At 51.4% G+C, this 21822-nt stretch overlaps 7 protein-coding genes across 7 annotated transcripts; 1 reads left to right on the top strand and 6 right to left on the bottom strand.

Annotated features, from left to right (window-relative positions):
- Positions 1-238: 238 nt before the first annotated feature.
- On the bottom strand, positions 239-1139 carry sfh5 (CRAL/TRIO domain protein; the record flags this gene model as incomplete). The annotated part of the gene is made up of 2 exons (XM_025571412.1): positions 239-683; positions 739-1139. Coding segments are annotated over 2 exons (846 nt in total), but the record flags the coding sequence as incomplete, so codon positions are not given.
- A 1473-nt stretch (positions 1140-2612) lies between these two features.
- On the bottom strand, positions 2613-3804 carry BP01DRAFT_324875 (PP1-complex regulatory subunit GLC8; the record flags this gene model as incomplete). The annotated part of the gene is made up of 3 exons (XM_025572839.1): positions 2613-2904; positions 2964-3690; positions 3750-3804. 3 exons carry the CDS (start codon positions 3799-3801, stop codon positions 2778-2780), a joined length of 906 nt encoding a protein of 301 aa, XP_025428748.1. The 3' UTR covers positions 2613-2777.
- A 176-nt stretch (positions 3805-3980) lies between these two features.
- BP01DRAFT_359231 (uncharacterized protein) lies at positions 3981-4740 on the top strand. The gene has a single exon (XM_025575630.1). It carries the CDS (start codon positions 4202-4204, stop codon positions 4370-4372), a length of 171 nt encoding a protein of 56 aa, XP_025428747.1. The 5' UTR covers positions 3981-4201; the 3' UTR covers positions 4373-4740.
- A 509-nt stretch (positions 4741-5249) lies between these two features.
- BP01DRAFT_302494 (uncharacterized protein) lies at positions 5250-10241 on the bottom strand (the record flags this gene model as incomplete). Its single annotated transcript, XM_025572078.1, has 4 exons — positions 5250-8400; positions 8473-8582; positions 8645-9999; positions 10187-10241. The coding sequence occupies 4 exons, from the start codon at positions 10239-10241 to the stop codon at positions 5250-5252; spliced, it is 4671 nt and encodes a 1556-aa protein (XP_025428746.1).
- A 2247-nt stretch (positions 10242-12488) lies between these two features.
- Positions 12489-15736, bottom strand: BP01DRAFT_359228 (putative chromatin assembly factor 1 subunit A). The gene is made up of 3 exons (XM_025575629.1): positions 14347-15736; positions 13102-14276; positions 12489-13028 (listed from the first exon to the last, which is right to left on the bottom strand). The coding sequence occupies exons 1-3, from the start codon at positions 15259-15261 to the stop codon at positions 12929-12931; spliced, it is 2190 nt and encodes a 729-aa protein (XP_025428745.1). The 5' UTR covers positions 15262-15736; the 3' UTR covers positions 12489-12928.
- Positions 15737-16413: 677 nt separating this feature from the next.
- Positions 16414-17496, bottom strand: BP01DRAFT_302758 (uncharacterized protein; the record flags this gene model as incomplete). The annotated part of the gene is made up of 1 exon (XM_025572089.1): positions 16414-17496. The coding sequence occupies one exon, from the start codon at positions 17494-17496 to the stop codon at positions 16414-16416; it is 1083 nt and encodes a 360-aa protein (XP_025428744.1).
- A 2854-nt stretch (positions 17497-20350) lies between these two features.
- On the bottom strand, positions 20351-21740 carry BP01DRAFT_359225 (CaiB/BaiF CoA transferase family protein). Its single transcript, XM_025575628.1, has 2 exons — positions 21603-21740; positions 20351-21529 (listed from the first exon to the last, which is right to left on the bottom strand). The coding sequence occupies exons 1-2, from the start codon at positions 21667-21669 to the stop codon at positions 20448-20450; spliced, it is 1149 nt and encodes a 382-aa protein (XP_025428743.1). The 5' UTR covers positions 21670-21740; the 3' UTR covers positions 20351-20447.
- Positions 21741-21822: the final 82 nt, after the last annotated feature.

The following is a 21822-nucleotide window of genomic DNA, read 5'->3' as shown; positions in this document are numbered from 1 at the left end:
CCCCCGCCCAACCAACCCCCCCATCCTGCCGTGAGCATTGTAGCACCAGACACAAGCCGCATAACCACACTCATTTGGCGACCCCCACAGCCATTGTCTCCTCGGCCGTTACCGTAGGGTCGGCCTTGGTGGTTCCCGCCGTCTGAGACTCCTCCTTAGGGGCCTCAGGTTCAGCCGGAGTCTTATTATCTTCCAAAGCCTCTGCAACCAGTTTGGGATCAGTGGCGGCAGCGAGAACGGGAGCACTCTGTTCCAATTTGACGGTGTAGGCACTTTCCTGCAAGGAAGGACCGTTTCCACCGTAGGTCTTAGGGAACTGGTCCTTCAAAGCCGGAAATTCGCGGGCCAGGTTGGCGCCGTTCGAAATGGGGTGGAACTTGCGCGTGGTGTTCTTGCTGAGAAAGACCTTCATCGCGGCGAACATCCAGCCCATAATAGCAGGGACGTTGACGAAGAACTTCTCGCGCAGCAGCTCCGGGTACGCGGTGGCGAACACCTCAATGGTCTTTCTGGTCGCTGCACGGATGCTGGGATTCAAACGGAGGAAGCTGACATTTAAGTAGTCGTGGACTTGAAGCATCTGGTATGGATCCTCTCCATCATATTCGATCACGGTCGTTGCCTCGCTCAGCTTCATATCCTTGACTGCCAGCTCCATCAGTGCCACCCGCCACTTAATGAACCTTGATCCAAGGTTAGCTCGGGGTTGACAACATTCGCACGGGGGAGGTGACTAACTCATCCGAATCACCAAACGTGGCCTCTACATTCTTAACACTTCCATAGATATTCCACGTAACTATCACCTCCTGACCATCCGTCTCGGTGTACTTGGTCACATAGCCGAGACCGCCGAACTTTTCAGCATTATATCGGCCTTCAGTCAGCGCAATAGGGTTCATCTCCTTACGCCATTGCAGAGCCTTGGTTAGCTGCTCTTCGGCCAATTTAAGGTTGCCTTCATTGGCACGCAGAAACTTGATGAGCACGTTGATCGTGGGGATATCTTGGGAGTCCTTCAAGGTCACACCCCACATTTCAAAGTGGCCGGTCGCAGAGAGAATGGCAGGCAGGCGGTCAAAGAACTGACTGAGAGCGGGGTTCTTAGCCAGGTATTCCGGTTGAGCGGGCTGCTCTTCGTTGCTCTGCTTCCTCAGTTCTTCCTCCTGGGCCTCATCCTTCTTGGATTCCTCAATCACTGGTTTGTCCTCCTCGCTCTCCTTCTTCTCTTCTGGGACGGGGACAGTCTCGGCAAGGGGAGCTTCGGTAATGGCAGGGAGCGGAGGATCAACAGCAGCAGCAGCAGTAGTAGTAGCGGGTGTGAGAGAAGATTCTGAGGCTGTCTGCTCTGGCTGAGGTTCAGCGACAGTGTCAGCATCAGCGGAAGCAGCGACAGCTGTAGCGGGCTGGGGGGGATCTGTAGAAACGGCGGTGGTAGTGGTGGTGGCAGGCTGTGACTTAGGAACGACCGACGTCGCCATCTTCTCCTGTTGGTCGGTCATGGTGAACAGGGACGATGAAGAGTGAGCTTTCCCCAAGAACGGAGGTTTTCTGGATAGTGGTCGAGTGACTGACCACGGGGATGGCAGAGATAATCAATGGATGAATTGAGGGATGGAGAAAGGAAGTCCGAGAGAGTGTGAGGGAAGAATAGGGAATGCGAAGGCGGAGAGAACAACCAGGCAATAACAAACACAACAGATCACGCACACCAATTGTTTAGGCTACCAAAGAGCTACTCTGTACGAGCCACGAAGTAAGTACGGAGTACACTACGAAATACCACCTCTAATTTCACTGGGTCATTTAACCTGAAACTATCTCTGGGACCGGGAGGGTCTAGATTGTGGAGCTGCCAATGGGTCCCGCCTGGGACGATTGACAACCGTCTCGGAGACTAAGTAATATCTTCCGCAGTATGTACTAATTTGATTCTTGCTGCGAGGGTGTTTCAGAATGAAACAAAGCTGAAAATGACGATGAAAAATGAGAAGAAGGGAGCAAGAAGGAAGGGAAGATGTTTGGAAGGGTAATCAGGAACGAAAAGTGAGAGTGAGAGAAAGAGAGAGAGAAGAACACAACGTATGCTTCCTCCCCTGGCAGAGAAAAGTTACTCAGTGCAGCTCGCATCCAGCTGTCCCTGTCTTATCGGTCATACTATAGGCCCATAGGTACACAGTACAGTACGTACCGCTAACTAGTAGTTACACTGTATCCACTGAGTCATGCATGGTCCGACCGTCTGATACATCGATCGGTGTTGCTGCTATTCTCGGCTCCAGCTCCGGCACTGTTGCGTGCCCTACTACTACCGTATGTTAGTTATTTTTATCCTCTTCGTTGGACTCCCCTTCTTAATGCAGTCCTGCTATCTAAACGTTGAAGCAAAGGACGAGTCCCCTTGCTGGGATTTGTCTCTGCTTGGAACTATGTGAGCAATATTCGGCAATGAAACAAGTTCAATCGCATTCCTGCAGGCAGACAGCGACGCCCATCTCATCCGTCGGACTCGCCGACTAGACCCATCCTGAAAAGGAGAAATCAAATAACGTCCGGTGATAGAAGAAATGTAAAAGGAAGAGGAAGCAAGAAGGAGGGCAATACGGAAGTGAAAAAAAAAGTGCAATGAAAGAGTTACACTTCGTAGAGCACATACAGGGTCGTTCGGACCCAAAGCCAACGCTTGGGAATATACAGCTAGGAGATGTATGCAGCAAGTAATGGAGGTCAAAGTAATCAGAGCGCAACAGACAAGATCAAAGCCAGTTGTTTTTCCGCTAATCGGATCTGCTGCCGTTGAGAAATGGCCCTGGAATCTGGGGCATAGGTGGTGGTACTGCCGCGGTTGTGGATCCCTCTTCAACTTCGTCATCGTCCTCGTCCATTTCATCCAATTCGGGATGGCTGCAAGTCCCAATCAGTTAGTCAAACAGTCCCAAAGATAGGGGCAGACGGGGCCTTACGCCAGGAGTTCTTTGATGTTACGCATCTCGTAATGCTGCTTCCGGTGCTGCTCAAACTGACGATGCTTCTCCGCGGCCTCTTGCGACGTGATCAGCCCATCAGGCCCGGATTTTAAATCGCCATTTGCGTCGCCCGCACCCATGACCACATGCTTGTTGCTTCGGTGCGACTCATTACTCAGGCTCCGTTCGCGCACGATCCGGTCATTTCCCCCAGCGTGCGCATCTCCAGCGAATGACTCTTCCGGCTCGCCCAACTCCAACTCAGGAATGTCGTCTTCGGTCACTGCTCTCTTAGGTGCCTTCATTGTCTTGTCCAGTTCATCTACCACCACTCCCTGCGCGTCAATTAAAGTAGTCTCTGCTTCAAGCTCCTCCTCCTCATCCTCAGCGGGGTCGTAATGAGGTGCAAACGGTGTTTTGGGTTCATCAATCTTCATCTTGGCCGTCTTCTCCTGTTCGGTCAAGTACAAATTGGCCTCATCCCATTTCAAGCGCGGCGAGTTGTCTTCCGGTTGACCGTGGATTTGCGCCACTGATTGTCGCCGAGACGAGGATCCAGGGCGCGTGTTCGAGATAGAGCGACGGCGACCGGCATTTTGAAGAGTATTTTGCAATGTCAGTTCTTTAGTGTCGACCCCGTCGGGGTTGTTCTGCTGCGGGACGGTCAAGTTGTCATGAACTTGCGCGATCTGCGGAATCGAGCCACTAGAGTTCTTTAGGATACCTGGCGCACAGCTGATTAAGAGCCGTACTTCATCAAGGACAACGTACCAAATCACTTACCCTTGGGCCTTTTTTGGGCGTCCTCCATGATGTGGTGCACGAGAGAGGTCATTGTATTTGGACGAAGATTGTTTGAGTTGAGGGGCCTGGGCACAGACTTGGGCGAGAGTCCAACTATATGTAACAGAGATCGAAGGATAACGAGACAAAAGCGACGAGAATGAGGGTGGGAAGGTGTGTCTCAAGATTGGACCTGACAGGGATCAGACGAGTCAGCTGCTATCAAAGTTCACGGATGCAAGGCCAGCAGCGACTGAGGCTGAGCTGACCGAAATTCTCAGCCTCCGGCCAAGCGGTGACAGGAAGTCACACGCGTACATCACAATACTGTAGTCTACTTACACTAAGCGGAAAGCTGACCAGTTTTGAAGCCGCTTTGATAGGTTCTGATCTGAATTTATCTGAATATAGGTCGAAAAGAAGAGGGACGAGGGGAGAAGGGAGGAAAAAGGATGAATGACAGGGAGAATGGAAGGGGAGGGGGAGAAACAGGAGGAGGAGCAGAAGCACGTGGGGCTTCTTCTTCTTCTTCTTCTTCCTCCTCCTGTGCCTCTCCCGATGACGTCGAGAGCGACACACAACATCAACAACAACTGGTTAACTTGCAGTATTTTGCTACCTGAGCACCCAAAGAGGCGATCTTTCGCCTGTCAGTCGGTCGCTTTCTCACCACTGCCAGGGCGCGTGGGGCATTTGTTTCCTGCCTGAGAGGGATCCGCGACTCCTACGGAGCAATTCATGATCCAAGTAAGGTGCAGACATTCTATCCATATCATCTTTCTGAACGCTTGATGCATAAAATCTAGTAAGGTCACTAGCTTTTCCAGCGGCTATGATATATGTACTGTGCTCAAAGGGGATGGCAAGTTTAAGAAGTCTTGTCCGTCATCGCCCAACACCGATCTTGTACTCCAGTTTTGTTCTGTCACTCTACGCCTGACATTTGGCACTTGCCAACTTCGGCTCCCCCCTTGAAGCACTCTCGGAATAGAAAGGAACGTGTTTCTATATGTTAAATACCTGGTCAAATAGCCGAATATAGTGATGATGATGATGATGATAACAATAATAATAAATCAGCAGAGAGCCGTCCCAGACATAAAGCATTGGGTAAGTGTATAGGGGAATCTTCATGACCCTTGCGTGCTTGCCAAGAAAGGAGACTTACAACTAGAATGAAAGTATTATACGCCGCTGGCATCTAAGCCCGTCCATCCAAGCCTGCGAAAACAAAGAAGAGAAAAGAAAAAAAGCTGTACTTGTATATGCACAGGAATTAGTCGCCGTATGTAGACTGAATTCTCCAGTCAAGAACAGAAGGTTATCAATGGTATCAGGTCGTCAAACGCGAAGAAAGGCAAGTCAAGGATTAGAAAACGAAGAACACGCGGTAGAGCAAGGGAAGACCATTCACATAGAAAGAGAAAGATGCGAGGGAGCCAGGAAAACTCAGATATGTACCAAACCACAAGCGCAGGAGGGAAAGAGAGAACAGAATAGCTATACAATCAATTCGAACTCCTCGCGCTCACGAAGCCAATTGCGTGCAAGCTCATCTCCGCCAGTGGCCGACAGCTGCATCCAGTGCAGGGCCAGGCACATGCTCTGAGGGTCAGATTTCGAGTCCTTGTCACGGCGGTACATCATCTCCGCCTTGAATGTATCCCGCAGCAGAGTGAGCGGGAGTGTAACCCGCGGCAGGAGCTCGGGATGGGTGAGGTAGAGAATCGCCAACTCCCGTTGGGCAACTGGATTGCCCTCCTTGGCTGTGATAATCCACATACCAGCAGCATCTTCGATGGCATGTCCTGCCCCAGGATGGGATTCGTATCCAGTAGGATGACGCCGACTGAGCTCCTGGGATACAATACTATCGGCTATCTCAACCATACTGTTACACACTTCATCCTTGAGGCTGAGCGCTGCTAGGCCAAACTGCAAGAACGAGGTTCCAGAGTCAGTTTGATTCAGCGTCTCGCTTGGAACAAAGGCCGAGATAAACTGTAAATCTCGAAAAAGAGTCTTGGGCTTCACCTCAAGGAGTAAGCCCCGCAGTGCATCTACAATTTGATGCTCAGTGGGGCCGCTGTAGTCTGAAGGGCGGCAGTCGAAGATGACAGACTCAGCGACGGCGGATGTAGGCGCGTGTGAAGCGTCTTTCTCGTGTACGCGCTTTGCTTGGGACTCTGAGAAGCTGTGTCGAGCATTTCTCTTTCCGTGTACACCGGAGCTGCGTCCTCGCTGGCACATAGGGTCTTGGGCTGGAGAAAACGGAACCAGCTCCTCATTCGTTGTGTTGAGTAAGGCGACAACCAATGCTCGGAGATCGCGCAGCGCCTTGAGCTTGACAAAAGGGTTTCCATGACGCGAGAAGACCTCGATGAGGCGATGAAAAATGGCGCTATAGGAGAATTGCGATGTGTCTTGTCCGAGACCATTTCGAGTTCCGTAAGAAGGACCCGAGGCCGAGGCTACGCGCTCACCAAGCGGAGTGCGATCTGCCGGCCCAAGGGACTTGCTCCGCGCACGGTCTGAAGGTACACGGTGCAACATGTTACGGACGAGATGCTCATCACATTCGGTGTAGAATCGTTGAAGGCGAGCGCGCTTCTTCATTTGCGTCTGTATGCGTTGCTGATTTAGTGCGTTCCCAAACCAAGCATCGGTCTCACTGCCACAACTCCACACAGGAGAGCCGAGGTCGCTGAGGAGCAAGCTCGTGAGCGTCTGCTTGAGATCATCTATGAAGGCTGCTTTGTCTTGCGTCTTGCGGTCGTTTCGACATGCAGGTGGTGCACTATTATCACTGAACGTTGACGGTGGTCTAGAATAGATACTCGAAGAGCTAGGTGCGTACTGTGCTGGTTGGTGTGATGTTGACCAGAAGGTGCTGTATGAGTCTCCCGTAGCAGTTGATGCCGCCCTTCCTGGGGAGCCCCCGATGGAGGACGTGTCTGCGACCGAGGGATCTCGGAGCCCCTTCCACTTGTCGGACAGCAGACTCTGATAGGAAGCTTTATGATCGAGGGACGACGCACCCGACGAATACCGCGAGCCGGAGTCGGCTGGACGTGACTGGTTGCCATAACCCTGAGGGAGGTGCGCGGAATCCTCGCCAGGACCGACAAATGATCGAATTGAAGAGAGGCCCAGGAAATTTCGATAGGACGAGCCTTCGTACTTGACTCGCTCCCTATGGTATAGCTCGCTGGCCCATAGAACTGGGGTCTCTGCCATGCTCTCTCCAACGAGGCGATTGATACTGGCTTGGACCTCATAACAAAACCTGTGGATGCGCTCTTCACCTTTGCAGAAATTGTCTATGTTGTTATGGGATAGCCACTTGGAAATCAGGTCCACCTGCTCATCTGAGAGCTTGTTTGGGCCGCCTTGGCTGCTGGGCGCTTTCATGATATTCATGACTTGAAGCTCCGGCTTCTGAAGGAATGAGCCCCCCGGTGCTCTCGCATTGCCACGGGATCGAACTTCATTGGGCGTCTGCCTCTGCATGCGAGCAGAATAGATCATCGTCTTCAGCGCCAAGGCAACGTTCTTAGCATCTTCATACCTCATCGAGTTCTTCACGTCTGTCATATACCACATCTTGTCGCGGAGTTTAGCAACGGTGGCCATCATATTTCTCCCCATTTTCTGCAGTCGCTGAGTCTGTCTATGGAGCGCCACGAGTTCTGATTCACATCGTTCAATTACTGCTCGTGAAATCCGGAGGGAATGGATACAGGATTTATGCATTGGCTCCAGGATCCATGTATCGTCTGCAAGCCTATCAGGGGAATTCGCAGTACTGCGAAGAAGCTGACGGCCGGCATTCCACCAATAATGAGCCCCAATGAAGTCTGATTCGTGATGGCAGCGGTTCATGGCCTTGTCGAAGCGCTGCTTGAGCGTTGCACTATCGACCATGGGAAGGTTCTCAAATTGTCGAAGGTCACAACCACCACCGTCGTCGGCGGGGTTCTCCAGGATTAACTTCACGATGGCCGTCTGAAGAGCTTCGAAGTTGTTCTCCAATTCTAAAGCGGCAGACTGGGTATCCTCAACAAAGATACTTTCCAGGAATGGAGGCCGGCAGTCGTCGGTGAACAATCCCCAGACTAATTTACCGTACTCGGAGACCGAGAAGACGGCCCATTCTTCGGCAGCCGGAGGTTCGAGGACAGCCCGACCATCAAGGCCGCACATTTCAGAGAGCTCGAACCGGATTCTGTCGGCATTGCGGCTAATGCTCTGTTCAGCGTGAGAGAAGTTCACTGCAGATGCAAAAAGATTCTGGCATTGGCTCGCATGCCTGGGAAAGGATCCATGGACGGGTTTGAAGAATCCAGGCTCCGCTACGGCAGTCATTGGTCGTTCGGGATGATTAGAGAGAACACTTGGAGCGGCAGAGGCTCCTGAAGATAACTTTGGAGAAGTGCACGTTGGGGTAGATGACCTAGAATAGAGTGTGTTCAGTAATGTAAGAACGTCAGCAGCAGAAAGCAATATAGTTCCAGCAGGTGATTGCTGGCGACTCGAGTGTTCGCGAGACGGTACTTTCAGGCTCAGATCGTGGCTAGCGCATCCAGTCTGGAATCGACTTAGCATGCTTTCTACCCTACGCCTCACAGTAAGGCGAACCGAATAGTGGTGCCTGCTTAGAAGAAATTGATTAGATGGCTTTCAAAAGCTTTGAATATGACTTCCAAGTAGGACGGAGGCTGACATTGAACGTAGTATGGCGTAGACTTGCGAATACGCACGAAGACCCACCTGCCCGAGAAGTTTCTCACGGGCATCATCACGGACGTGAAAATCAAGCAGAAGACCATGGGCCTAGAAGCAGATCAGCGGCAAAAATTCCGAAAAGATCATGTTAACAAAGGACAATCTTATACCTCGGGGAAAGTAAGTGCGCCGTACAAGTATTTGGCGAAGAACCATTGAACGAATAGCAACTCAAAAAACCGGTTACGATCATCCGGACGATCTAGTTTCCGTAAGATAGCGCAGCTAAGTTGCATCACAGCCTCGGGAAACCCTCCATCTGGGTCATCCAGAAGTTGGAACAGCGCATCTACGGCGGCAGTAAAGAACTCCTCGGCCACATCTGTCCGTAAGGGATCGAGAGGCTCCATATCCACCTTTAAGCCTGGTGGTGTCTCCACATGCTCCAGGAGGAATGCGCCCGATTGCAACATATCCATGAGATAGAGTTCAAACTTCGGCTTCGCTTTCCACTCACTTGCTGTGGCCCAGGCAGTCAGAATATGGGGGATGAGAGCTCCGTGTCCATTGCCATCCTGGGTTAGAAGTTTGGCACAGACAGAGGACCAGACATTGAGACGTAACCGTGCTTCCGCACCATCGGAATCCAGCGGGGATGCAAAAATATCAAAGAGCAATATCGATAGAGGATCTTTGCGTTCAAGTGCCAGGATGCGGTCCTTGTACGATAGAGAAGCGGCCAAGCTGCGCTTTATCCCATGGGACCGGGACCGAGATGCTGCCGAGGACGAGAGATCACTGCCAGATTCCCAAGGGGCACCAGTGGAGGAAACAAAGGCCGCTCGTTGGGTAGGAGTCAAAGCACGCAGTCTTTCAAACACGAATTGTGGATCTGTGCGGACCAGATGTAAAATGTCAAGCAAATCAGTTCGGGATTGGGGGCTAAGCTGCAGGAAAAAGTCCGGAGGACGGTCGACAACCGACTCCCGGATAGGCGACAGCTCTTCCAGTGGATCCTGCCGCTGGGACTGGCGCCAAAAGGTCGCATCGCACGACTCTTGAAGATCAACGAGAGTGTGGTAAAGAGTAATGAAATTTGGCTTGTCGTCGTGGCGGAGCCGGTCCACCAGGGCTCTTTGGGCAGCAGCTCCCACACGGATCAAGCGGGCGGAAACGCCCATAAAGACTTTGGTGGCATGTAGGCGAGCTTCTAGTCGTTTTCGGCCGGCTTGTTTGTGCTGGTTCTGACGGTATTGACTGGCCAAATCCTCAAAGGAAATCTTGGGTTGCTCCACGGCTCTGTTAGAGCGCGGGGTGTCCTGAGGTCCATCTAGGGTGCAATTGGCAGAGGCTGGGCGCTGCGAGCCGCAGCAGCTCGGGTTGCCAGACTTACCTACAATGCAGTTCGTCATTGAGTCAGGAGAAGTCCTTGAAGGAAGCATAGTAGCAAACGCAGTGGAGATCAAAGATGGATGCGCAGCCTCACATGGCGAGGTGGCTTGCTGAATGGACGAAGGGGTCGAGGCTAAGGCATAAATGATAAGTGAGCACAGCACAGGTCAGCTAATGATCAATACTAGGCACTGACGAGTAACCCAACGGTCTGAAGAGAAGAGTAGGCGCATTGAGTTGGATTTGCGACGTGATAACACGAAGAGGAATAGATTTTTAAGGAAAAAGGGCGAAAGGAGAAGAGCAAGCAGCGCACTTACAGGTCACATAAGCCAAGGGTGACGAAGAACGACCATCGGATTGGGCATCGGACATGGTGGTGTTGCCATGGACGGTTCCCCAGCCAAGCAGCCACGAGGAAGATGGTCGAGGTCGCAAGGTGCCCCTGGCGAGATAGTCTTTCTTCCTATCGCATGATTCACCTAGACTTGTGATGGGAGGTGGACAGTTGTCCTCATAAGTCGAGTCCCGAGGCCGAAGCTGATGAATGGTGGACGCGATGACGCGCTCCAGGTTGAGCTGAGGCGATCGGAGGGGCGATGAGAGAGAAGATGGGGATGGGAAGGGGAAGGATGTGGAGAAGGTAGTTGATAAGAGGCAGAAGGGTAGGTAGGTCAATTGTAATTATAGCTGGGGTAGAGAGCTGGAGATGGTTGTGGTCACTTTAGTCAGTAGTAACTAAGTACCTAAGGTAGTTAATTAGGTGGTTAGTTACTTAAGTACTTAGTACAGTGTGACTCTAGGAGGTACTAAAGTGACCCTGTGTTAAGGTAAGGTCATCCAATAGAGATCGGTTCGTGGGGGGAGGGCGGAGGGATCCACCAAGAATGACAACAACAAAAGCGGAGTCCAGAATGAAGATAGATCAATCCGACCCGTGGTTCTTGTAAGTTAGTTATACTCAGTGGATTGATTGTCAAGGTGGAAAAGTGGTTGTCGACAGGAGGGGAGGGGGAAGAAGGACAACTGGCCGACCGGGGGGCCCTGTGGGCGGTATGATGAGATGACTTGCAGCCAGGATGATGACCAGCAGGAGAGGAGCGGAGAAGAAAGAGAAGAAATGGAAGAAGAAGTAGGATTAGCGAGACAGCAGTACGGAGTAGTTAGTTAGTGGATGCCAACGAATCGAATAAAATCGGATTAGTCTAGTTCATTGGAAAAGGAAGACTACGAATTACAAAGAATAGTATTTCTTTCTCTCCTCTCAGGTACAGTAGTAGTAGTAGTTACATTGTACAGCCTGTCAGCCTAGAGTCCCTCTGGGTACCTACTAGTGATTGAACCTTCAAACGGTGACTCGAATCGGACACATGCAGTGATGATGCGGTCCGGTGGTAGTCCAGACACGGTACCTTGCCGGGGTTCCAGGCGGGCAAGCGGTACCTCCCGAGTACTTGAAGTAACAGTACAGAAGTAAGAAGTAGACTCGCGCATAGCTGTTCATCTGATCCATAATCCTCGTTACTCTGCTATGGCTGTTGGAAAGTTCGACCTTACACAATCCCCCTCCTATAACCAAGCAAGATTGCTTCCTCTCCACTGGTCACCTAAGTCCAACTCAGAAACCAACATAAGAAACATTGAAGGTTCCAAGAACGGGCAGTGGACGTGGGGGGAAAGGGAGAGAGAGAAGAGAGAAGAGATCCATTTCTTGATGTGTTGGCAGTGCATGCATGTATGCATGGATGGAGGGGCCTAAAAATCCCCCTCCTCACTCATCTTCCTTGTTCTGATCAGTTGACTGGCCCTTTCCACCCCCGGCCTCTGTCTTCCCTTACTGCGTTGGCAAATATCGCAGATTTAGGGATGTCTGGAGCTGAAACCGACCGATTCTCTTGACCTTAATAGGTGGTTGGTTGTTTTGCCCGGGAAGGGGGGGTTGCAGGTTAGACACTCAGACACTGGACTCAGAAGAGGGTCACTGAAGAAAACGAACTGGAACAAGATCTGTTCAGCTGGCACACTACGGCGCTTATCCTGATCCAGTTAAAACGAGTCCCCTCAACTCCATTCCCCCCACTTGCTGCACGTGTTCATCTGCCACTGCCTGGAGTCTTCAAATTTAATCCTGAATGGGTTAGTAGTGCATTCACCGGACAGTCCGGTGGATTCGTGGAAACTTGTTGTGACGGAGTACCTCCAAATATCTAGGTAGTTACTCGCTGTTTACGGAGTTACTAGATCGATATCATATGATGGGTGGCTCCTACATTCCCTCTCATCCCCAGCATGCGCAAGCAAGCAGAAGGAGTACAATGTACTATTTAGGTAGTATGCAGTATGTACTAGTAGGTATGTATTATGTACTATGTACTAATGTAGGTGTCGGAGGCTGGCTGTCAGACAAAATTAGGTTATGCCGCTAGTCGCTTTGCTGGCAGACCACAGCAGTCGCAAGTAGTAAAAATGGCCCCACTGGTTTCCCAGGGCCTTGGGAACGGTGGTACAGTAGTAATTTACTGTGGTTGACTGGTTGTACATTAATCTACATACAAGTACGGAGTACAGAAAGTCTATTCCGTTAGCATACCGAAGCTGAAAGTACAACATGTGCAATACATCCATCCATCAAAGCAATTTATCTCACTCACAAGTAGATCCTCAAAATAGAGACGATGTATAGAAGCATTGAGTAACAGCGAATTTGGAAACCAGTCAGATTGCTTCAAGAGTCTTCCTCAATCCAGTCAATGAGGTATCAATTAAGATCAATATCAGCCGTCTCTCTTCCCCTCTCACCACACCACAGCAGCCTTAGGATGAACACAGTCATGTTCAAGACACAAGACGCAACTGCAGAGGATGCATACTACAAATGACACGACAAGAATAGAGAATAGGGGGAATAGAGATAAGTATGGATATGTAAAAGAAAGGGCACGGATTCTTGCCGAACGGCCTGTCGATCAGCTCAATTGACTGGGCCCATTGATTAGGAACAAGGGTGGTGATGCCACCCCTTGAATGCGTTGTATCCCCTCGCTGCTGTCCTTTGTCTGAGCCTATTTACAGACCCATTTCTTGTCAACCTCCTTTTGTCCTACTCGCGTGGCCACGCTGTTGAGCGTGTCTTTCAGGACATCCTTCGAGACCCTGGGGAACCTATCACGTCACAACCTCAGAGATTAGCCTCCCATTGTTTCAAGACAAGTCACCATGTGGACCAACGTCTTACCGTTTCTTCAAGGTTTCAAGCAATCCCACCTTGGTCAGGTTGCTGCCATCTACCACCTGCTTGAATTCGTCCAACTGCTCAGCTGGGAATGTCCGCTGCTTAGTTCGTCCGGCTGTAACCACCGCTAGAGCGCCCCCACTCGCCGTCGATCCTCCCCCAGCCGAGCCCTTGTGTGAGCCGGAGACAGCCTGGCCCATAAATGCATGTAGCGTCGACCGCCCCAGACCCGCAGCGCCTGGCGCAGATTCTGCAGGCTTGGGCTTTTGCCAATACGCGGTGGAAAACGGATCGATAGGGAAAGGCACCGAGTCGCAAATGGTCTCCAATTTGTACATTTGCAGCTCGGAATTCACACCGTGTTCCTGCCATTGTATGCCGGTGCTGACAGGTTCTAGGTCGCCCACAATGAGGCGTCGCTTGCCGTCGACAAGCTGGTCATCCTCGTCGTCCAGAAACCCATCCATATCGTCCTCGCCGTCCTCACTCATCTCATCATCTTCCTCCGAGTCGAGCTCTTCGCCTTCCTCGGGCTCCTCCCATTCGGCCTCGGAGTCATAGTCGTAGTTGATGTTCGGTATTACTCGGTGAAAAGGGTTGCGCATCAATCGACGAGCGGTGGACTCGGGAAGGCGCTTCGTAAATGTGCCCTGATAGGGAGGACGTACATCTTCCCCAAACCTGAAAGACTTCATCGTTATTTGGCGCAGCAAATCCCGTGGCTTTCTCTGGGCATCTTCTGACGTTTCGGCCTCGTCAGCCAGACTTTGCATTTGAAGTAGGATCTCCTTCACCGGAGCGGGCAATCTCCCACACCTGCGCCTGTACGGGATGAGGTTGAACAACTCCTGAGGACGAAACACAGGAGGCTCTTCGGTCGCGGTCGTTTTTAGATAGGCGTCGACCTTCTCTTGGGTACGATGGAGGGCTTCCGCGTCACGTTGAAATTGATGTGGCGGTGCAACTTTGGTGTGCGACTGCCGGAAGAATTCAGGAAACTCGCGCTGGTAGTCAGATACGGCGGGAGGGGCCGGGTCATAGGGGAATTCCAATCCAGCTCCGGTGCTGATTGTTTTCTTGGTGGAAATTGGGGCGATGGTGCTGGTGGTCGAGGAGGGCACGGAGGAGGCGATGTCGGATTTGGGTCTGACGAAAAAAGAATTCAGCTTCGTTTGAGCCTGTCGACGTAGTTAGAAGTGAGGACTTGACTCAGAGACTTGTCTCGAAGAGCGGTTTTGAATTACTCACCCTCTCTTTCTTGGACTTTTCCTCCTCTTTCTTTCGTTTTTCTTCCTCCTTGGCGGCCTTTTCCTCTTCCTTCACCTTTCGCTTTTCCTCCTTCCGCTTTCGTTCCTCCTCCTTCTCAGCGTCTCGCTTCTTCCGCTCTTCCTCTTTGACACGTCTCTCCTCTTCCCGTTCGGCCTCGCGTCTGCGCTTTTCCTCCTCCTTCTTTGCCTTTTCTTCTACTTTCTGCTTCTCCTTCAATTCCTTCTCCTCCTCTTTCCGCGCCTTCTCCTGTTGCTTTTGTCGCTCCTTGGCCTCCCTCTCCTGTTGCTTAGCCTCCTTACTCGGGGGGGAAAGCTTTCTCCTCTTGGTCGCTGGTAGCACAAAAGACCCGGCCCCATCCCCCGAAGCAGCAATACTCCTATGATCATTGTCCGATGAGGAAATGGAAGGAGTAACAACGGTGCCTGCAGTGGGGGTAGTTTGGTTGCCCTCTCCCTCTCCTACAGACCAAGCAGTATCACAGCCATTGTCAGAACTAGCAGCCTTTTGGGCATTGGTCCGAAGGGCATCTTGATTTTCTTTGTCATCGTCAGGGGAGGATTTAGTCGTGGTACCCGTCATCGTAGCCCGTTGCGTGGAGACGGCACTAGCATCTATAGTCTCACCGGTTGATTCAATATCTATACCCTTTAAGTTACTCCCTGCCATTCGGTCCTCTAAGCCCATTCCGACTGTCTCGAAATCTTGTATCGAGCGCTTGCGTGTGCTGGTGGGAGAGGTGGACATGATTGAGGTGTCGGCATTCGTGGGTGCTGGCGAGAGGCAACCATGGTTATTTGTAGCAATAGTACTGCCAGTGGCAGAGGTCGAGGAATGTGCGGAGGGCGGAGGCGAAGTTGGCATTGGGCCTGACGGTACAGGACTGGAAGCATCCATTGCGGTGGTCGACACCTCTTCTTCGCGGCTTTATAGTAACAATCTTGCTGGTCTTGACCAATGTTGCGCAGTAGTCAAGGTCCTTGATAATTCTTTTATAGCATGCGGCGGGAAGTACTTCGTTGATATGCGAATGAAGGATTGTGTCGTCGGATCGGTGTGCCGGATTCAATCAATGAAGGGAATGTGGTCGTCATTAATCAACTGATAACTTGACTTACCAACTCAACTCAACAGGTGAATTACAGCTGCAATAAGCCAGCCGAGCCAAAGCCGGGGCTCATGGGGATGCAGTCGGTGTGACAGGTGAGTTAGGGAGAGGAAGAAGATGGGGTCGTCACCCACATGCGGGGATGCTTTCCACAGAATGAACTAGAAAAAAAGCTCTCCCTTTCTCACAAGAAGAATCAGTCACTCTCGCTCTTTCTTGTCAGCTCGTGATTGAGGGCTGTAAGAGGGGAGTGATGCTTGGCGACTATCCTGACCAGGTTGCCCGAAACGCGTTAATTGATGTTGCGCGACGGGAGTTCGCGTTCGGCAACGTGTGGTTGATTATGTAAGTATCTTATCATCAACTTGGAATCCATTAACTTAGTAGTTGCATCATAACTACCACAGTTTCGGAACCCTTGATGCTATCCATGGGATTGAGATATTTTATCATTCTATTGCACATTACGAAGAATACTAAGGTCGTGTCTTCATGGTAACAGATAGACCGCTCTAATTACCCTCGTTGCCTACTGCTCTACCACTGCAAGAATAGCGGCTGCCATATTTACATGAGTATTATTATTAATATGATTACTCATAAATCCATTAGGCACCTGTGTGCAACGACATTGCACCCTTTTGCCGTACACAAATCATACGACACACAAAACGAAGGATGCGCCAATAACATGCGGTTAGGGGAATAGAACAAAAATTGCAATACAAAAATAGACACGAACAACCTGAATTATGAAGCGGCCCTCGTAATGTTAGGGCCAATTCCACTGGACTAATCCTGAACTGAGCGGTCAGATTTGAGGCGAAATTGCAGTAGGAAAGCTGTCATGAGGAAGTGAGCGAGCAACAGTTGCGTTTAGAGATAGGTTGAGACGTGACACGGCTTATCCAAGAAAATGCCGAACGCGCAGCTGGTGTGCCTCAGTCACTTAAATCCGGATTGGCGACGAAGAGTCGGACATTGGTCATTGATGTCGTCCTATCATCCACGCTGCCCCGACGTCTCAGCTCGTCTGCCTTTTTGGCCTTCTCGATGGCAACACGTGCAGCACTAGGGGCGGCCATATCCGCCAGGGTACCGAATTTGTCTTCCGGTTCGCTGCCTAAGCTATTCAAGGAGGCGTTGTCCTTAATGGAGGCATTGTTCGCCTCGGCTTCGGCCGTTTCTGCGCGAGGATGCTCGGACACATCGGGCAAATCACTCATCTCGTTTGATGGCGAGCCACTGCTACCCACAGTGCTTCGCTGATATCCACTGGGATAGCGCGAGTTGCTTCCAAGAGAGCTGCGACCACTACCAGTTCGCCGGTACGGAAAGCCACGGTCGCTATGAGCATCTTCGTCGGCATCGCCCACTTCATTAGCGCTGAGGCGGACCGGAACCGTCGCACCCACAAGGGCTGAGGGTGAGAAGTCGGTGCCTCCTTTGGTGCCGTGCTTGTTTTTGCCGCTTCCCAGGGTGCCCGTACGTCCGGCGCCTGCGCCATGGACTTCCAGATATGCCCGCTTTTTATCCACCAATTTCTGGGCCCGCAATCGCGGATCCTCTGGCTGAGCCCGATCACACCAAACAGTCGCCTTCTGTCTCCGCATTAAGGCGACATATCCCAGTTGAGCGTTGGCCGAGCGCGAGGACGTGCTTCGCCGGATATCCGAGACATTACCACTATAGTACATGTTCGGGGTGTTGCCGGTGGAGCTGGTGGAGGTGGTTGCACTGGACAGGCGTCTAGAGGGTGGGTAAGGGGCCGCAGCCGTCATGGAATGATGCGGAGAGGGACCAGCAGAGTGGTGTTGTTGTTGTTGTTGTTGACCCATGTAGGGTATGACATGAGAGGAAGATGTTCGTCGGCGGTTATGCGCAATGGCGGCGGCAGACGGGTGAGGGGCATATTGATGGTGGTGGGCCCCTTCATAAGACTGGTAGGGGTATCCGGAGTGCATCCCCGCGACCGGCTTTCGAGGCGGCGGAGGTTGATGGATCGGCAAGCGGTAGTCAGTCATGCTTGGTTGTTGTAGCTGCACGCCAGCCATTTGGTGATCCCTATCAGGCAGTAGTCGCGGGAGCGAAGCGTAGAGATGGTCGTGATTTGATACAACTTAGGTAGGTGATATGGAGGGTCGATTGACCGTCAATAGACGAGGGAGAGTCAGTCACAATAAACCGAAATCCCGCAAGGGAGTTTCGAGCGGAAACTGAGGCAGCCGACACAAATCGTTATCCTGGCGGAGATTCAAGAGTAGGCGACCTGTACCGGACAGGCAACGGAATCCGGGAGGGGGCGCAAAAGAGAGGCAGGGCGGCTGACCCGATACGGTAGGGCGCGATCTTGGGGAAATCTACCTGGATTCGAGGGGCGCTTGGGACAGACGAGGTCGAAAATCTCAAGATGTCAACAGGAGGGGGAGGTGGTGAGAGCGTGTGTACCAAGGATGGAGAAGGAAGAAAAGATAAGAAAAAGCGGTGCTGAAGCAAACAGCTAGACGACAGACCAGACAGACAAGCTGGCTTTCCTTCCGCCACTTCGTGCACACGAGGCCAGGCGGGTACCCAATTTCAGCAAGTCACACCTGCAGGGGACATTGATAAACCCTTGTTCAGCACTGTTTGATGTCTTGGATAAGAGTGGAAGCAAAAACGGAGCAACCGTTTTGATACAAGCAATTGCACCACACACGCGCGCACACAGAGAGAGCAGAAGAGAGAGAGAGAGAGTAGAGAAGCGAAGGGGGGGGGTGGTCCTCAATGTATCGAAGTAGGCGAGGATCAGCCAGGGGCCAGGGGGGAAGAGTCGAATGGGAAGATATAAAGAACCCGAAGAGTGGGAGTAAAAGACAGCTAGTGAGCAGCTAGGAAAGAAAAAGAAAAGGCTCTGGAAAGATTGGATGGGGAACGACGAGAGTAAAAGAGAGTGAATAACAAGAAGCTGGAGGACTTTGAGGGGGGGAGGCGATGATCGATCGGGAAGTTGAGAGAAACAGAGCCCAGAGGAAAAGAGAGAGAGAAAGAGAGAGAGAGAGAAAAGCCCCAGTGTGACGGCGGTACCGAATACGACTGCATACCTGAGCCTCGTACCTCTTCTCTGTAAAGTACTGATGTCAATTACCGAGGGTCACAGAGTCACACACAGCCACAGCTCAACCAGGGCTATCCTTATGTCTTTGTGGATGGAGATACTGTTTCGTTCATCCTTGCAGGACTTGTTGTTGAATCTTTCATTGACTTTTCGAATGGGAAAAATGGAATAATGGATCCTCTTTCAGTCTATTGTTTCAGATGGAAAACAACGGAGGGTGAAGCAAGAGCAATTAGAAAGAGGAACTTCGACTGCGCCACAACCCGCACGTGGGGGACGCAAGCGGGATTTCGTCTTGTGGTACGGAGTCCGGAGTACACAGTACAGAAGGTATCTATACGATACGAAACATACCGTACCGAATACCTGACCTGGCAATCTACGGAAGATACCGTCGCTTTGGGGTGCTTTGGGGTGCTTTGAGGGGTGTAAAGTACCTGTACCTTAACAGTTACTGAGTCGAACGCTAGGAACCGGGTTTCGACCCAGACTTCAAATGTACTTCGAGTACAACTACTACTAGTCTACTACCCAGATTTGGGGCAATTGAATGACGTCCCTGACTCCACTACTGAAACACTCGGAAGGCCGGGAATGAAGATTTCTTCCGCATGGTTGACTGGAGATGGGAAAGGGTTGCACTGAGAGAGTCAGTCTTACATATGCAAGATCATCATAAGTTATGGATGAATAGAATGCCTCTTTTTCTTCTTGTTTATTTTTTATTTGTCTTTTTGTCTTCTCTTTCTCTTTTCTTTTTTTTGTTTTCGGGTACACTTACAACCTCCATAAGACAACTTCGACAAATAGAACAGACCAATCATCGATCAGTTTACAAACATTCATGTGCAGCATCAGTCATGAATCATTGAGTGTGTCAAGCTTTCATGCCTGCCTTTTCTTCCCCGCTCTCGTTGGTTAGTCATTCCTACTCACCACTGCTGTGACCTTACGATAAAAGGTACGAACGAGCCTTGACCGGAGACGAGTTCCGCCGCGTAAGTACCGAGTAACTTAACTACGGATGAATGGTGACGTGACTATGACCACGATCGGGGGTCGGTTGCACAAGTGGGGGAAAATCGGTAGTTATGGATGATAGATTTGGATCGTCCTGATCAGCACTTGTCAGCCATGTTTATCTGAGTGATTCTTTACATGAACTGGTCCATGTATATTGCATACACAGCCGTACATGGTGTAGTTACTTACTACTCCATTCAAGACCAAGGAACGCTGATGGAAACGGAAATTGTCTAGCGTTACATCTCACCAAGTCTAAGTCTTAAGTAACTTGAAGTCACATTCAGCCAGCCATCGCTGCATCCGGCAATGGAGCCACCCATCCATTGAACTGCTACAGTAACTTACTCCATACTGCGTAATCACCTCAGCATTGAATTTGATGCAATTTCAGTCGAAGATACCCGCTATACTACGCTACTACTCGATTGATTAATTGACTGACTGACTGGCTGGCCGACCGACTAATTTAACGCATTGACTGATGCCCCCAGGGTCACTACTGGGAGTGTGTAGTAGGTAGTTAGTGTGTGTTGTGCACCGTGTACTGCACAACAGAAGCTGTTGCAACAATGCAATTATCGTCGGGGAAGCCGATAGTCAGAGGTCAGTCAGTCAGCCCTACCTCGACTCGGTCAATTTTACTTTGCTATCTGCCTAAGTACCTACCAAATTCATTCCCCTCTCCCCCCACTAAACCAATCAAAAGGAGTACTAAGTGGACTAGTGATCATAAATAGTGTTCCAAAAAAAAAAAACTCAGGGGTCTCCATCAACGGATCATGGATTAGCAATAGCAATGTTCGATCCCATTTGCATCCTATCAACAATCGAATCAGAAAATCTCAAAATTTCTCACAACTTTGTTTCTCTCCCAAGTCGCACAAAAGCACCATCGGGTCTGACATCATAATCTCGGCCTTTTTCCCAACCCAGCCACGTTTTCAAGGTCTCCTGTCCCCCAGTCCCGGGTATCAGACCACCGCCCGTCCACCCTCCATCGTCGGTCGCGATAGGCAGTCCCGGGGTATCAGCCAGGTGCACCACCGGGCGTAGCTCATAGCCACCCGCCTGCAGCTCATCTGGGTCCAACACGGGCGTGGCGCAGGCATCTATCCCATCGAACACGGCCTCCCACTCAGCTCGTGTCTTTTCCTGGAATCGCTTGGCAAACGCAGCACGGAGCGCCGGCCAATTGTCCCTCTTGTCGCGCGAGGGTAGCTCCTTCGGATTGAAGCCGAGTCCCTTAAGGAGGGCTTCATAAAATTGCGGCTCGAGAGCCCCCACCGCAAAATACTGGCCCGCATCCTTGGTCTCGTAGGTGTCGTAGAAGGGACTACCTCCATCTAGGGTATTCTGGCCGCGCGGGGCATCCCAGATAGGCGTTTGTCGGGCCAAGCGGGGGAACGAGGCTAGGTACGCGGAGCCATCGACCATGTTGGCCTCAACAACCTGGCCACGACCGGTTCGTTCCCGCGACAACAACGCGAGAAGAATACCCTGGAAACATGTGGCCCCGCCGCCGGCAAAGTCACCTACCAAGTTGCCGGGAGCATAGGGTCGCTCATGAGATCGGCCGAGCATGGACAGCACTCCGGATACGGCAATGTAATTAATGTCATGTCCAGCCATGTCCTTATATCTTCCGTCGCGGCGGAACCCTGTCAATCGGGCCACGATCAACCTCGGGTTGTGTTTCAGCAGGACGCCCGAGGGGTCCAGGCCGAGACGCTCCAAAACGCCCGGACGGTAAGGGTCAATTAGGACATCGGCTGTTGTCAAAATAGAGAGAAGAACCTGGTGTGAAGCAGCATCGCGAAGATCCAGGGGTATGGAGCTCTTATGGCGGGTCAGATGATCCGCGCTCGAGACCTTGGGTCGATCAATCCTTAGGACCGACGCGCCAAAATCAGCGAGGAGCAACCCAGCGAAGGGACCTGGTTCTGGGATGTCAGTAGGCAGAATGAAGCATTGCAGCTAGAGGATCCAAAGCAGAGACGTCGGACGAACCAGGAGCTAAGCCCGCCAGCTCGACCACCCGGATTCCCGCCAGCGGCGGAGATGAGGAGGAGGACATGGTAAGGCGGCGGCAGCTCTTGGAACTATGACTTGAACTGAGAGAATGATGAGAGGACGACGGGGGCCCTAAATCGGGCTCGACAGAATTGAACCAGAAGTGTAGAAGACATATGATCCTCAGCTGGGCGTTGAGTGTCATCTGTCACATCTT

The sequence above is a fragment of the Aspergillus saccharolyticus genome (assembly GCF_003184585.1).
Source record: "Aspergillus saccharolyticus JOP 1030-1 unplaced genomic scaffold BP01scaffold_32, whole genome shotgun sequence".
In the NCBI taxonomy this organism is placed as follows: Eukaryota; Fungi; Ascomycota; class Eurotiomycetes; order Eurotiales; family Aspergillaceae; genus Aspergillus; species Aspergillus saccharolyticus.
Note: the sequence above shows the minus strand (reverse complement) of the source record. Positions and strands in the feature narration are given on the sequence as shown.

Coding starts and splice junctions, on each gene's coding strand:
- BP01DRAFT_359225 (XM_025575628.1), bottom strand. CDS start 21,669: ATGTCCTCCTCCTCATCTCCGCCGCTGGCGGGAATCCGGGTGGTCGAG. Junction 21,530..21,602: donor GCTGGCGGGCTTAGCTCCTG/GTTCGTCCGACG, acceptor TCCCAGAACCAG/GTCCCTTCGCTGGGTTGCTC.
- BP01DRAFT_359231 (XM_025575630.1), top strand. CDS start 4,202: ATGAATGACAGGGAGAATGGAAGGGGAGGGGGAGAAACAGGAGGAGGA.
- BP01DRAFT_359228 (XM_025575629.1), bottom strand. CDS start 15,261: ATGGATGCTTCCAGTCCTGTACCGTCAGGCCCAATGCCAACTTCGCCT. Junction 14,277..14,346: donor AAAAGTCCAAGAAAGAGAGG/GTGAGTAATTCA, acceptor CTACGTCGACAG/GCTCAAACGAAGCTGAATTC. Junction 13,029..13,101: donor CTTGAAACCTTGAAGAAACG/GTAAGACGTTGG, acceptor GTGACGTGATAG/GTTCCCCAGGGTCTCGAAGG.